The sequence below is a fragment of the Empidonax traillii genome, unplaced genomic scaffold (assembly GCF_003031625.1).
Source record: "Empidonax traillii isolate 1590-97213 ecotype Southwest subspecies unplaced genomic scaffold, ASM303162v1 scaffold326:size758569, whole genome shotgun sequence".
Taxonomy (NCBI): Eukaryota; Metazoa; Chordata; class Aves; order Passeriformes; family Tyrannidae; genus Empidonax; species Empidonax traillii.
Window position 1 is genome coordinate 684,938 of NW_020955519.1, and position 9,711 is coordinate 694,648.

Consider the following 9,711-nt stretch of genomic DNA (forward strand, 5'->3'; position numbering starts at 1 on the left):
GAGAAGCTCATCACTCACCCTGCCAACATGGTGTACAGTAGGATCCCCAAGCTCCAAATGTCACAGGCTGCATCATAACCTTGGCGTTTAAGGACCTTTGTGAAGGAAAGAGAAAGATGAAAACAGTTTAATCTGCATTCCTGGACTTTTAGCTTCTGATCTGCAAAAAGCACTGATTAGTGGTTGTATCTGCTGACATTTCCAAGGCTTAACCACAGATCTGGTTTGAACAGGTGGCTGCCATGGGATCAAAATGTCCAGCAGCGGTGTGGAGAAAGGTGAAGTCCAGGCTAGAATGAGCTGGTTAGTGTTCAAACCAAGCACATCTGTCCCCTCCACAGCGAGAGAGATGCATGAAGTTTGTTGGAGACTCTGTGAACTTCTCTGACCATCTAAGATGAAGCAAAGCAGAACAATATTTCAATTATTGAAAATGTTTCATAATAAAGAAGCCCAGTAATACTTTGAAACACATCCTCCTATGAAACACATCCTCCTAACATAAAAGTTCCCAAGAACATTATGGATGCAACAATCATAGGGCTGAATGACAGTGATTAGTATTCCAACTGAGTTCACTTTGGATTTGATAGAGCAAATGAATGCACACTAAAGCATATCTAATGCCAAACTAATAAAGATGCATGACAACTGCAAAGAAAGATAAAAGGCTTGTTCTTATATTACTTCTGTATAAAGAAAAGTGGATGCATTTAGATTGGACTTCACAGATAGCAGGCTTAAACTTGATCCCCTTTTCCTATGGGGAAAACAAAGATCCATGGTACTCAGCAGAGATCTGACCAGTAGGTTCAATATTGATGCAGGATGGTAAGTTATAGCAGTAAGGGTAAAGCCTAGATTTCGTTTATGCTAGTGCACTTTAGAACAGATGCCTATTTGGGTCAGTGCAGGTCCAAGTGAAAGTGAAGTCACCAGCCAAGCTCAGGGACCACCTCAGTTGTTCCACTTGCCCATAAAAGCAAGCTACCCTTCTGTTTTTTCAGTTCTGATACACAAGGAAAGTTCTGTCCTGCTCTGATGGATCAGCAGATACATCTTTTTGCAAAGCACATGGAAAAGGAATGTACAAATTCAGCAAGTCTTTCTCTGACCTGCAGCCTTATTACCCAGGGTGATTTACTTAAATAAAGCAATCTGAAGTGTATCACAGAAAAGACCAAACTCTGCTAAGGAAAAACAGTTTGAAAGAAGGTTGCCTTGAGAGATTTTATAAATGATGAATGGTAAAGCAACCATCTGTCAGGTATGCTGCTGAGCGAACATTTGCTACCTGGGAAAAAATATAACCAGACCAAAAAAAACCACCACCAACAAAACCAGAGAAAAAGCCACATTTCCTCCTCTTGACAAAGCTGGTAAAATCCTGCTTCTGCCTCTCTCTCCTGCACATCATATATAGGCTTTCTGGCTGTTATATTCCTTTCTATTTCTTTAGTTCCTGCATTCATTCCTGCTCTATAATTTTTTTTTCCCCTAAAGTTTTTATGGGAAAAAAATTCTTGGCTATTTGACAAACCCAGTTGCTTCTTGCTTCGCCTGTGAGACTGAATACCCAACATTTATATTTCCATGTGGTCATTCTTGTTGTTTTTTGAACAGTTACATTTTCACTTCATTGCTGTTTTCCTCCAATAACCAAGAACAATCAAGTCCAAGGTAAATGACAGAAAAACCAGGCAGTGATGCTATTTAGTGGAGTAGGATATTAAGCAAGAGGTTACACAACCTCAAAATAATCGAGAGGTGTTGCTGTGTGCTATCATTCAGTTTGCAGGAGCACTGCTACATAACAGGGACATTCACTCTGTGTCAGTGCCCAGGGAAAGCTTTACTGGCAAGTACTTTTTATCAGCAGCAACTTCACCCCACGGATAACGACAGGATCTAGTGAGTTATCAGTTAGTGTCACCACTATTTGAAAACATCTCCAGCAGGTCTGTGCAATTGTGATTAAAATGAGAACACTGAGCAGACAGAAGAAGGCGTGAGAAACCATGGCCAAAAAGACTGGTGTTTGATCTAGGCAGGAGATGGTATGAAACACAAACAGGCATTTGTTTTAGAAATAAATCAATTGGAGAAAGAGCTTTGCAAAACATGCAGTGTCATCTTGCTGTAATGGATGCTGAAGAATTTACCACCAATGAAGAGGTTTGGGTCACCTTGAGAACTCAGTGGGATCTGAAATAGAGGCACGAGCTGGTTCTTAGTGCCACATTTAGCAGGGCATTGTGGAGAGAATGGGTACCCTGCAGACAATGATACCCAGTGTTTATCCAATTCTGATAATTACTCAGATATTTATCCAATCCCCTTTTATTTTTGCAAGACTTTGACTTATTGGGTTAACAAGGTTACAAATACACTTTTTTTTTTCCAGCTATGACAATGTGTATGGGCACAAAATCTAACAAACAATCTCATATTTTCAAATGCCAGAAGAGTAGTTCTTCATGGATATTGGAGGAAAACTGAAGAATAAAATATTTTTACTCAATCTAAAAGGACCTTACTGCATCAGTACGGCAAGAGCCCGGTGCTTCCCTCCCCGCATGCAGCATGACTCGCACTAGGTGGCAGCATGCCTCTTTCTCTCGGGTAGCCTTCATCTTTGCTATTGTTATCACCGAAACCCCAGACTAAATATTTCCAAAATACTGGGAGATCCAAGTGGGCAAACACGTCCTCCTTCTTCCGTCACTGTCCTCTTTGTCATCAGCTCAACTGACTTTCTGCCTCCTTGATTTGTTTCATGAGCACATGGCAGATGTTGCAGTGGGACTCAGACAGGGAACATGAAAGTCAAGTCTAGGCTGGAGGGCAGCATTATATCACAGGTGAAATGTAAAAGCACTTAAGGCTTTATGTAAGCTCTCTGCCAGTTCTGGTAATGTTTCAATTAATCTCCAAAGTCTCCTGCATTAGCAGGAGCCGTCTTACTCATCACGAATGTCTGGGAGAGTGATTTCTGTTTTCAGTTCAAATCAGAAGAGTCTGATCTGAAAATACACTGGGCTGGCAACGTTTGTGACTAGTCACTACACAAAATAGCCCATCACGAAAAATAGCTACACCTATTTTAAGCGCATTGTATCTTGGAGAAAATCTGAGTGTTGCAAATCTGGCAAATGTGATTATTTTTTGGTTTAGAAATAGAATGACTATGGTGTTACAGAATTTTTTTATGTACTTTGATAAATTTTTAAAAGCTCATTCCCATTTCTAATATGGAAACCCAACCAAACTCCATTAAAATAACAAACCAATCTTTCTTGGCCATAGAAGACTTCTTTGCTGAAATAAACCTGTTTTGAATTTATACTGCCCTGGCAATGGTCTTAATGTAACAAATTCTCTTTCTGATGCAGGAAGGCTGTGGTTCCTGGAATTAACTTTTGGTATCATGAAAGGATTTTGTATAGAAAGATCATCCCATTCTTGTCTTCCCAGTTATATACCGTACACATGAACAGTGGATGAAGGAGACTTATGGGGAAGAAAAGATTGCTGATTTATACCAACTGAGAGATATCAGGATTTTATAGTAGAGGACAGATGTAGTATTGAAAGACAATAGTCTTTTGTTTTTCTTATATGGACCATAACAGGCTGAGGAAGACATACATTTGAAGTAGTGTACTAAAGTACTAACATTTCTGATTTTCATTGCTCCAAGACATGGACAATTACCCAGGAAACTAACTTGTTGCTCCTTCATCAGAAGGAAGCAGCTATGAATATCTCAAGGGTCAAATACAGCAAAGAGCCCAAACCACTAAAACTGATGTATGACCCAAGCCCACTCCCGCAGGCTACATGAAAGTAGGAGCACTTGCCAGTGAGGCAGACATTGTCCCTATGCTTGGGACAAGCTGTTTGGTCTTCATCTGTTTCCCTCTCTGTAAAAATTAGAAAGCAGCCCTTTCCTACATCTCCCATAAGAGGGGGGGATTGGTACTAGGAAAGCCCAAGAGGAGAGGTGCTTCTTTAGCTCAGTGGAGTCAACCATAAAACTGACTGATTTCAGCATGATAAGGATTTAATGCAAAGATTTTTTAGTCTTATCACAGAATCATGGAATGGAAGGGCTGGAAGGGACCACTGGAGGGCATACAGTCCAACCTCCCTTCTCAAGCAGAGTCCCCTAGAACACGCTACTCAGGATTGTGTCCAGATGGCTTTTGGATATCTCAAGGAGACTCCCCAGCCTCCCTGGGCAACCTGACATGAAGATTTTATTCCTGACCTCAAGATTTCCCTCTTAAGCCTTAATCCTGCTCTGACACAGTGCACTAGAGGGGAAGCAGTCTGATCAGAAGCAGCTGGAGATAAAAAGATATTTACACCAGTAACGAGTCAAAGCGTTGTGTAAGTCAGTCCAAGACAGACACCAGCTTCTGTCAGAAGAAAAATAACTGTCATGATAAGTTCAGGAATAGGAAAGTTATGGTAATAGAGACTGTCCAAGTGCCAGTAGCCTGGTTTCTGCCTTGTTCCTCCTGTAAAGGCAGCAACGAAAAGGGAGAGAGGGAGGAAGGACTGCTTCCTATGACACACTCATTATTGAAGGCTTTGAAATATGATCCTACCTCTGGGGCAACAAAGTTGGCCGTGTAGCAGGGAGTCATGAGCAGCCCATTCTCCGCTCTCAGTTGCTTAGCAAACCCAAAGTCACAGATCCTGATAGAGTCTGGGTTTCCTGACTCATCCATGTAGAGGATATTACTTGGCTTGAGATCTCGGTGCACCACCTTAACAAGAAAGAGAAGCGAGAAACAAGTGAGAAGAGGAGGTCAGGGAGCATCCAGGCTTGGCTGCTATTCCTGGTCTGCTGGTCGAGGTAGGTCAACAGCTCATGCTGAAAATATTTAAGTTGTGGCAAAAAGTTACTTAAAAGCCTTGGACAAATGAAGAGGGGGAAAAAAAAAGGTTAAAGTTAAAATGAGAAATAAAATCTTTGACAGCCTGTGCTGGTTTATCAAGATGGAGGCTGCTGCATTAAGTGGGGACAACTTTCCTGAGTGTGGTCAGAGTGGGCTGTTGTATGATTATCTCGGTGGCAGAGTCTCCTGGAATATGATGGCTTGAAATACTCGGCTAAAAGGTGAAGAAGAAATCACATCATAGGAAGAAAGTGTGTAAGGTCTTCTTCACTGTACATGTGAGTGGCTCACAACTGAAAGGAGGGATTTTTTTTCCTGATTTCAAAATGTATTTACACAACTTCAAGGGACTGTGTGTTTTACCAGACACGCTGCATTTCAGTGGTGGGAAAACAGCCTTTATTTGTTATAACATGACTGAAAAATTATCATGAAAACATAAAAGCTGAAGCAAAAAATGCACTTGTTTTAACCATGAAGCAGGAAAAGCAGCAAATATTTGACTAGTCATCCAAACTGCTTGTCCCTGAAATGCAGAAAAAGAGAGATTTTCACACTGCTGTATATAGAGGCTTATACTCTAAAAGCCAGCTTTTAACAGCATGTCAGAAGCCTTTCGCATCAGCTGCTCAAACTTTCACTTCATTTGGAGAGCTAAGCATTTGATTTTCTACCTATCTGCTGATTCAGCATCCCTATTTGAAATTCTGTTAAGAGATCAGGTACTGCAATAATGACTGTGATAAAAAGTAAACAAGTGATATCTCAACAAGGTAGATGAACTTCAAAAACCCTGTAATATGGGAATAAAAATACCACTTCAATATACTTCTGCTCAGTGGGAAAATGGATAGAAAGCCTATGACCCTATTTCACAAACCAAATGTAATTATAAATATGGTGAACGATTTTTTGGGGGGAACACTGCCCTCCCCATTTACATTCCAGAGAATCAAAATCGCAACTATTTGCTATTTTTAGAAGTTGGATTTTAAGAAGGCTGGTGCAGCTAAGCCAAAAAAGCCATGCTTACGCCCTGAGAGTGTAGGTAGTCCACAGTCCTGGTGATGGTGCACAGCACAGCGCTGGCCTCCCGCTCTGAGAAACACTTCTGCCGAAGAATGCGGTCCAGGAGCTCACCTCCCCTCATCAACTCCATCACCAGGTACACGAATTTCCCATCATCATACACCTGGAAGAGTAACAGAATAAATACATGTTTTGGACCCATTAACTTGGTAAAGGTTGGTCCTTTAATCACAGCGTTGGCTTGCTTTTGTGAGATGGCGCAAGAAGAAAATGTCAGCTAATGTGTGGGAAATGTGCTTATTATGCTTAACAACAGAAAAGGAAAATTTTTTAAATTACCTAATCATCACTTTTTTCTTGTGTCTGTAGCAGCTTGCTGATTTGACCACACAGAAATGTAGCTTTCTTGTTCTGCTATCATGCCAACAGAGCAGGCCAAGCTGCTAAAAGCAGCACCACTTCACACAGCCCCAAATGTCTGCTGGCTCTCACCCAAGCCTCCTTCTCAGTAGTGTTCTCTCTTTACACTTCTACAGGGTACTATTTGCCATTTGAAATATCAATATTTCCCTTTGAGTCATGATCAACTAAAGAACTGTATTATACTGTTGGCCAAGACCTGCATCTAATGATATTATATAGTTTATATCTGCAATTCTGGGGAATACATTGTTGACATCAGCTACAACATATGTGATATCTTCAGTGTCAAGGGCAAGGGGTAAAAGACATTTTGTCATTTAAATTGGAAGACAGCCATTTTCATGTCACAATCCTTTACCTGGACTGCAATAATGAGCAGCGTTATAGTCATCAATGCTAAATGATTTTGGAAAGGGATACAAAAGCTTTTTTGCACAAATTTTGAGATACTCTTTAACACTTGGGAATTAAGTGAGACTCTCTTGAGGGCATACAATTAGAAAATTTATATCTGCTTCTACAAAGTCTAAACCATAACGTACTGGCCACGGACATGAGTAGGACTTTGTTCTGTAAATTCTGAATCTGACATGGTGTGGGCAATCCTAGGTGAGACTGCAAGCAACGTAAGTAAAACATCTCTGACTAAATGTCATTACTGTATGTATGCATGGTGAAGGCTATTTTTCATATGAAATGCTGAAGAAAAATACCTTCACATCTTCTCAGGCTGCTTGAGTAGAAGGTAAATACTCCCTGGCATTAAAACACTATTGGGGGAAATCCTAGAGACTTTGTGAGCCCTCCTCTTCCCAACAAAGCACATACCACAGGCTGCATGGGAATGGCTGCTGCTCGGGAAAGATCATCCCCTGTCCAGCAGCACCACTGTGTATGTTCAGCAATGTGCACTGAAACACCCAGCTAGGGAGATCTCCTTTTAAACAGTGCTTCAAAACCAAACACATTTGTTGTTCTCCAGCACTCTGCCCCTTTGGATTTATTTACAGTCTGTTAGACAGTAATTGGAGAATATATAACCTGACCAGACTTTCCAAATGTTATCCAGTAATTTGTTGAGTCATATTTTTTTTTTCCCTGGTTTCAATGGATCTGGTTTTAGCTTTGACCTTCAACTGAAGAATCTTCCAGACATGGACTAATAAGTGGGCCTGACCATAAGATGAAAATCATTTAATGCTGAAGTGCTCAAAGACTACTCACATCTTTAAGAGTAATGATGTTTGGATGCTGTCCATATCGCAAGAGGATCTCAATTTCTTCAGAGGGGTCTCTCTTACTCTTATCAATTATCTGGAATAAATGAAGAACAGTGTAGTCAAATACCAGCTAGCAGCACTAAGTGCAAACGAAGCAATTTCTACAGTTAAAACAAATTAATATTTAAAATTCTTCTATTAATCATTATTTTAGGAGAGGACAGATCAAACCATGTGCAAATGAGAGCTATGCTGACTGTCTGCCAAAGCCAGATGGAGCAATAATTAGTTTAGATTCTGGAGGCGTAGGCCCTCTTTCTGATGCCTGTAGTTCTGTTTACCCATAAATAATGGCAGTTACAAGAAGTGTCATTTAGAAACCAAACAACCTTGAAAGTTTTAAAATAATCATAGCTTTAAAATTACCTCTTTGACATAAAAAATGGATAGAATCATAATATTGGCATATGCTTGTATGTTTGCTGATAGATTAATAAAAATTACTTATCAAGGGTGTTAGAAGTGAAAATGGCATTTTCTGTCAGGGGAGATTTGAATTGAAGCTATCGGTAATCACTTGGCTCTTTGGGCCTTCCTGTTGTAATGATATGTAATGATATCAACATCTTTTGCCTTATCAGAGAGTACAGTGAGACATAAAAACATTTTAGTTTTATAGCAGCAGATCTCAGAAAAACATAACACTTGCTGCTTAGAGAGCATCTCTTCATGGAAAGCCAGCTGCTAGAATAGCAATGCTCTTGTTACCTTTATTTGGGATGTCAGTCAAAGAGCTTTAGTCATTTGCCCAGTTGAAAGCATTGATTAATATTTCTCACTTTGTGGATTTAAATGATAAATATGAAACAAACAAAAAAAAGCTGTAAGACAATACAAGGCAGATCTCTGCACTTGGGAATCTCAAATGCAACTTCACAGGGAATGGCTAAAGACTCACTCATAAGAAGTACAGTATTTTGGCAATATTTCTTATTGCTAAGAAACAGCAGCAGCAGTACTTTTGAATAACAGGTGTACCAAAGTAGAATGGGTGCCATTTTCCAAAAATCATAATTTCATTATTGTCTTGGATTTTAAGGTTTCCAGCTTTAAAAGTGGTTAGTTCTCTCTAATAACTAGGCACAGAACACAGATTTAAAATTATGGTGTTATCAGGGAAACAACTTTTTAAAAACCTCTTTTGCTAATGAGCCTGTCTGCTTTTTTTATAAAATGCATGCATTTTTTATGGTTTAACTATGGTGATACACATATAAGTACATGTCTAGAATTTTATGCATCAGCCATAAAAATGAACAACTGAATATATCAGAGGTTTCATAGTCCTCATGACTGGCATGTAGGTGCAGTGATAATGATGGTCAGTAGTTGTCCATGGCTGAGGCAAGCATTTGAAGCCATATCAGTGATTTTACTGAATTAATAGAAGTGTGACAAATGAAGGTACAAGAGGCAGCTGATGCAGGAAGATGATTGTCATCTACATTTGAATAAATAAAGGAAAACTTCAAAAACAGGTGAATGGAAAAGAATTCTGCTAGCAATTTCTCCTTAGAATACTGTTGTTCTTGCAGTTTATTTGAGACATTACCAAGAAGCCAATGAAATCCTGATCTACTGACTCCTCGTAAATACGATCACAGTGACTGAATGTGTCCCACTCAACCAATAACTCTAACATACAAAAAGATCCTCAGGGCCATTTCCTAGGCTAAACTAATATAGTTTTTGTCAATTTAATGTGCCCTTGTTTGCATCTGCCTGCCTTGTACAAACCAGAAGAATCTACCGTGGCAAGTACTACCACCACTGTGTGAAGTACTACTATCACTATGCTACTGTAGCAAGCAATATATTCCACATCCCTTTTCTGTTGTAGTTTCCCGTAAAGGAAAATACCCAGAGCCGTGGAAAATTTTAAGCAACTAATAATAATGCAGGATTATAAATGCATATATACAGCCTAAAAAAAGATTTAAACCAAAAATAATCTGAACTATTGACACAAAACTAGAACCAACATAACCTAAAGCAGTCTGCTACTGATTTAGTAGCAACAGCAGTAGATGACATGTAATGCTTCTAATTCACAATATGCTATATAAATGCAA

The 9,711-nt window shown here is 39.6% G+C and overlaps 1 protein-coding gene across 2 annotated transcripts in view; it reads right to left on the reverse strand.

The window, feature by feature from the left end:
* LOC114061330 (ribosomal protein S6 kinase alpha-2) overlaps positions 1-9,711 on the reverse strand; it is a 79,478-nt gene that overhangs the window by 6,890 nt on the left and 62,877 nt on the right. For both annotated transcript variants that reach the window (XM_027891699.1, XM_027891700.1), the window contains exons 13-16: positions 7,584-7,673; positions 5,941-6,099; positions 4,614-4,775; positions 19-95 (exon numbers count right to left, since the gene is read on the reverse strand). In XM_027891699.1, coding sequence (XP_027747500.1) covers positions 19-95; positions 4,614-4,775; positions 5,941-6,099; positions 7,584-7,673 — 488 coding nt within the window. The remainder of the gene's footprint in view (positions 1-18; positions 96-4,613; positions 4,776-5,940; positions 6,100-7,583; positions 7,674-9,711) is intronic.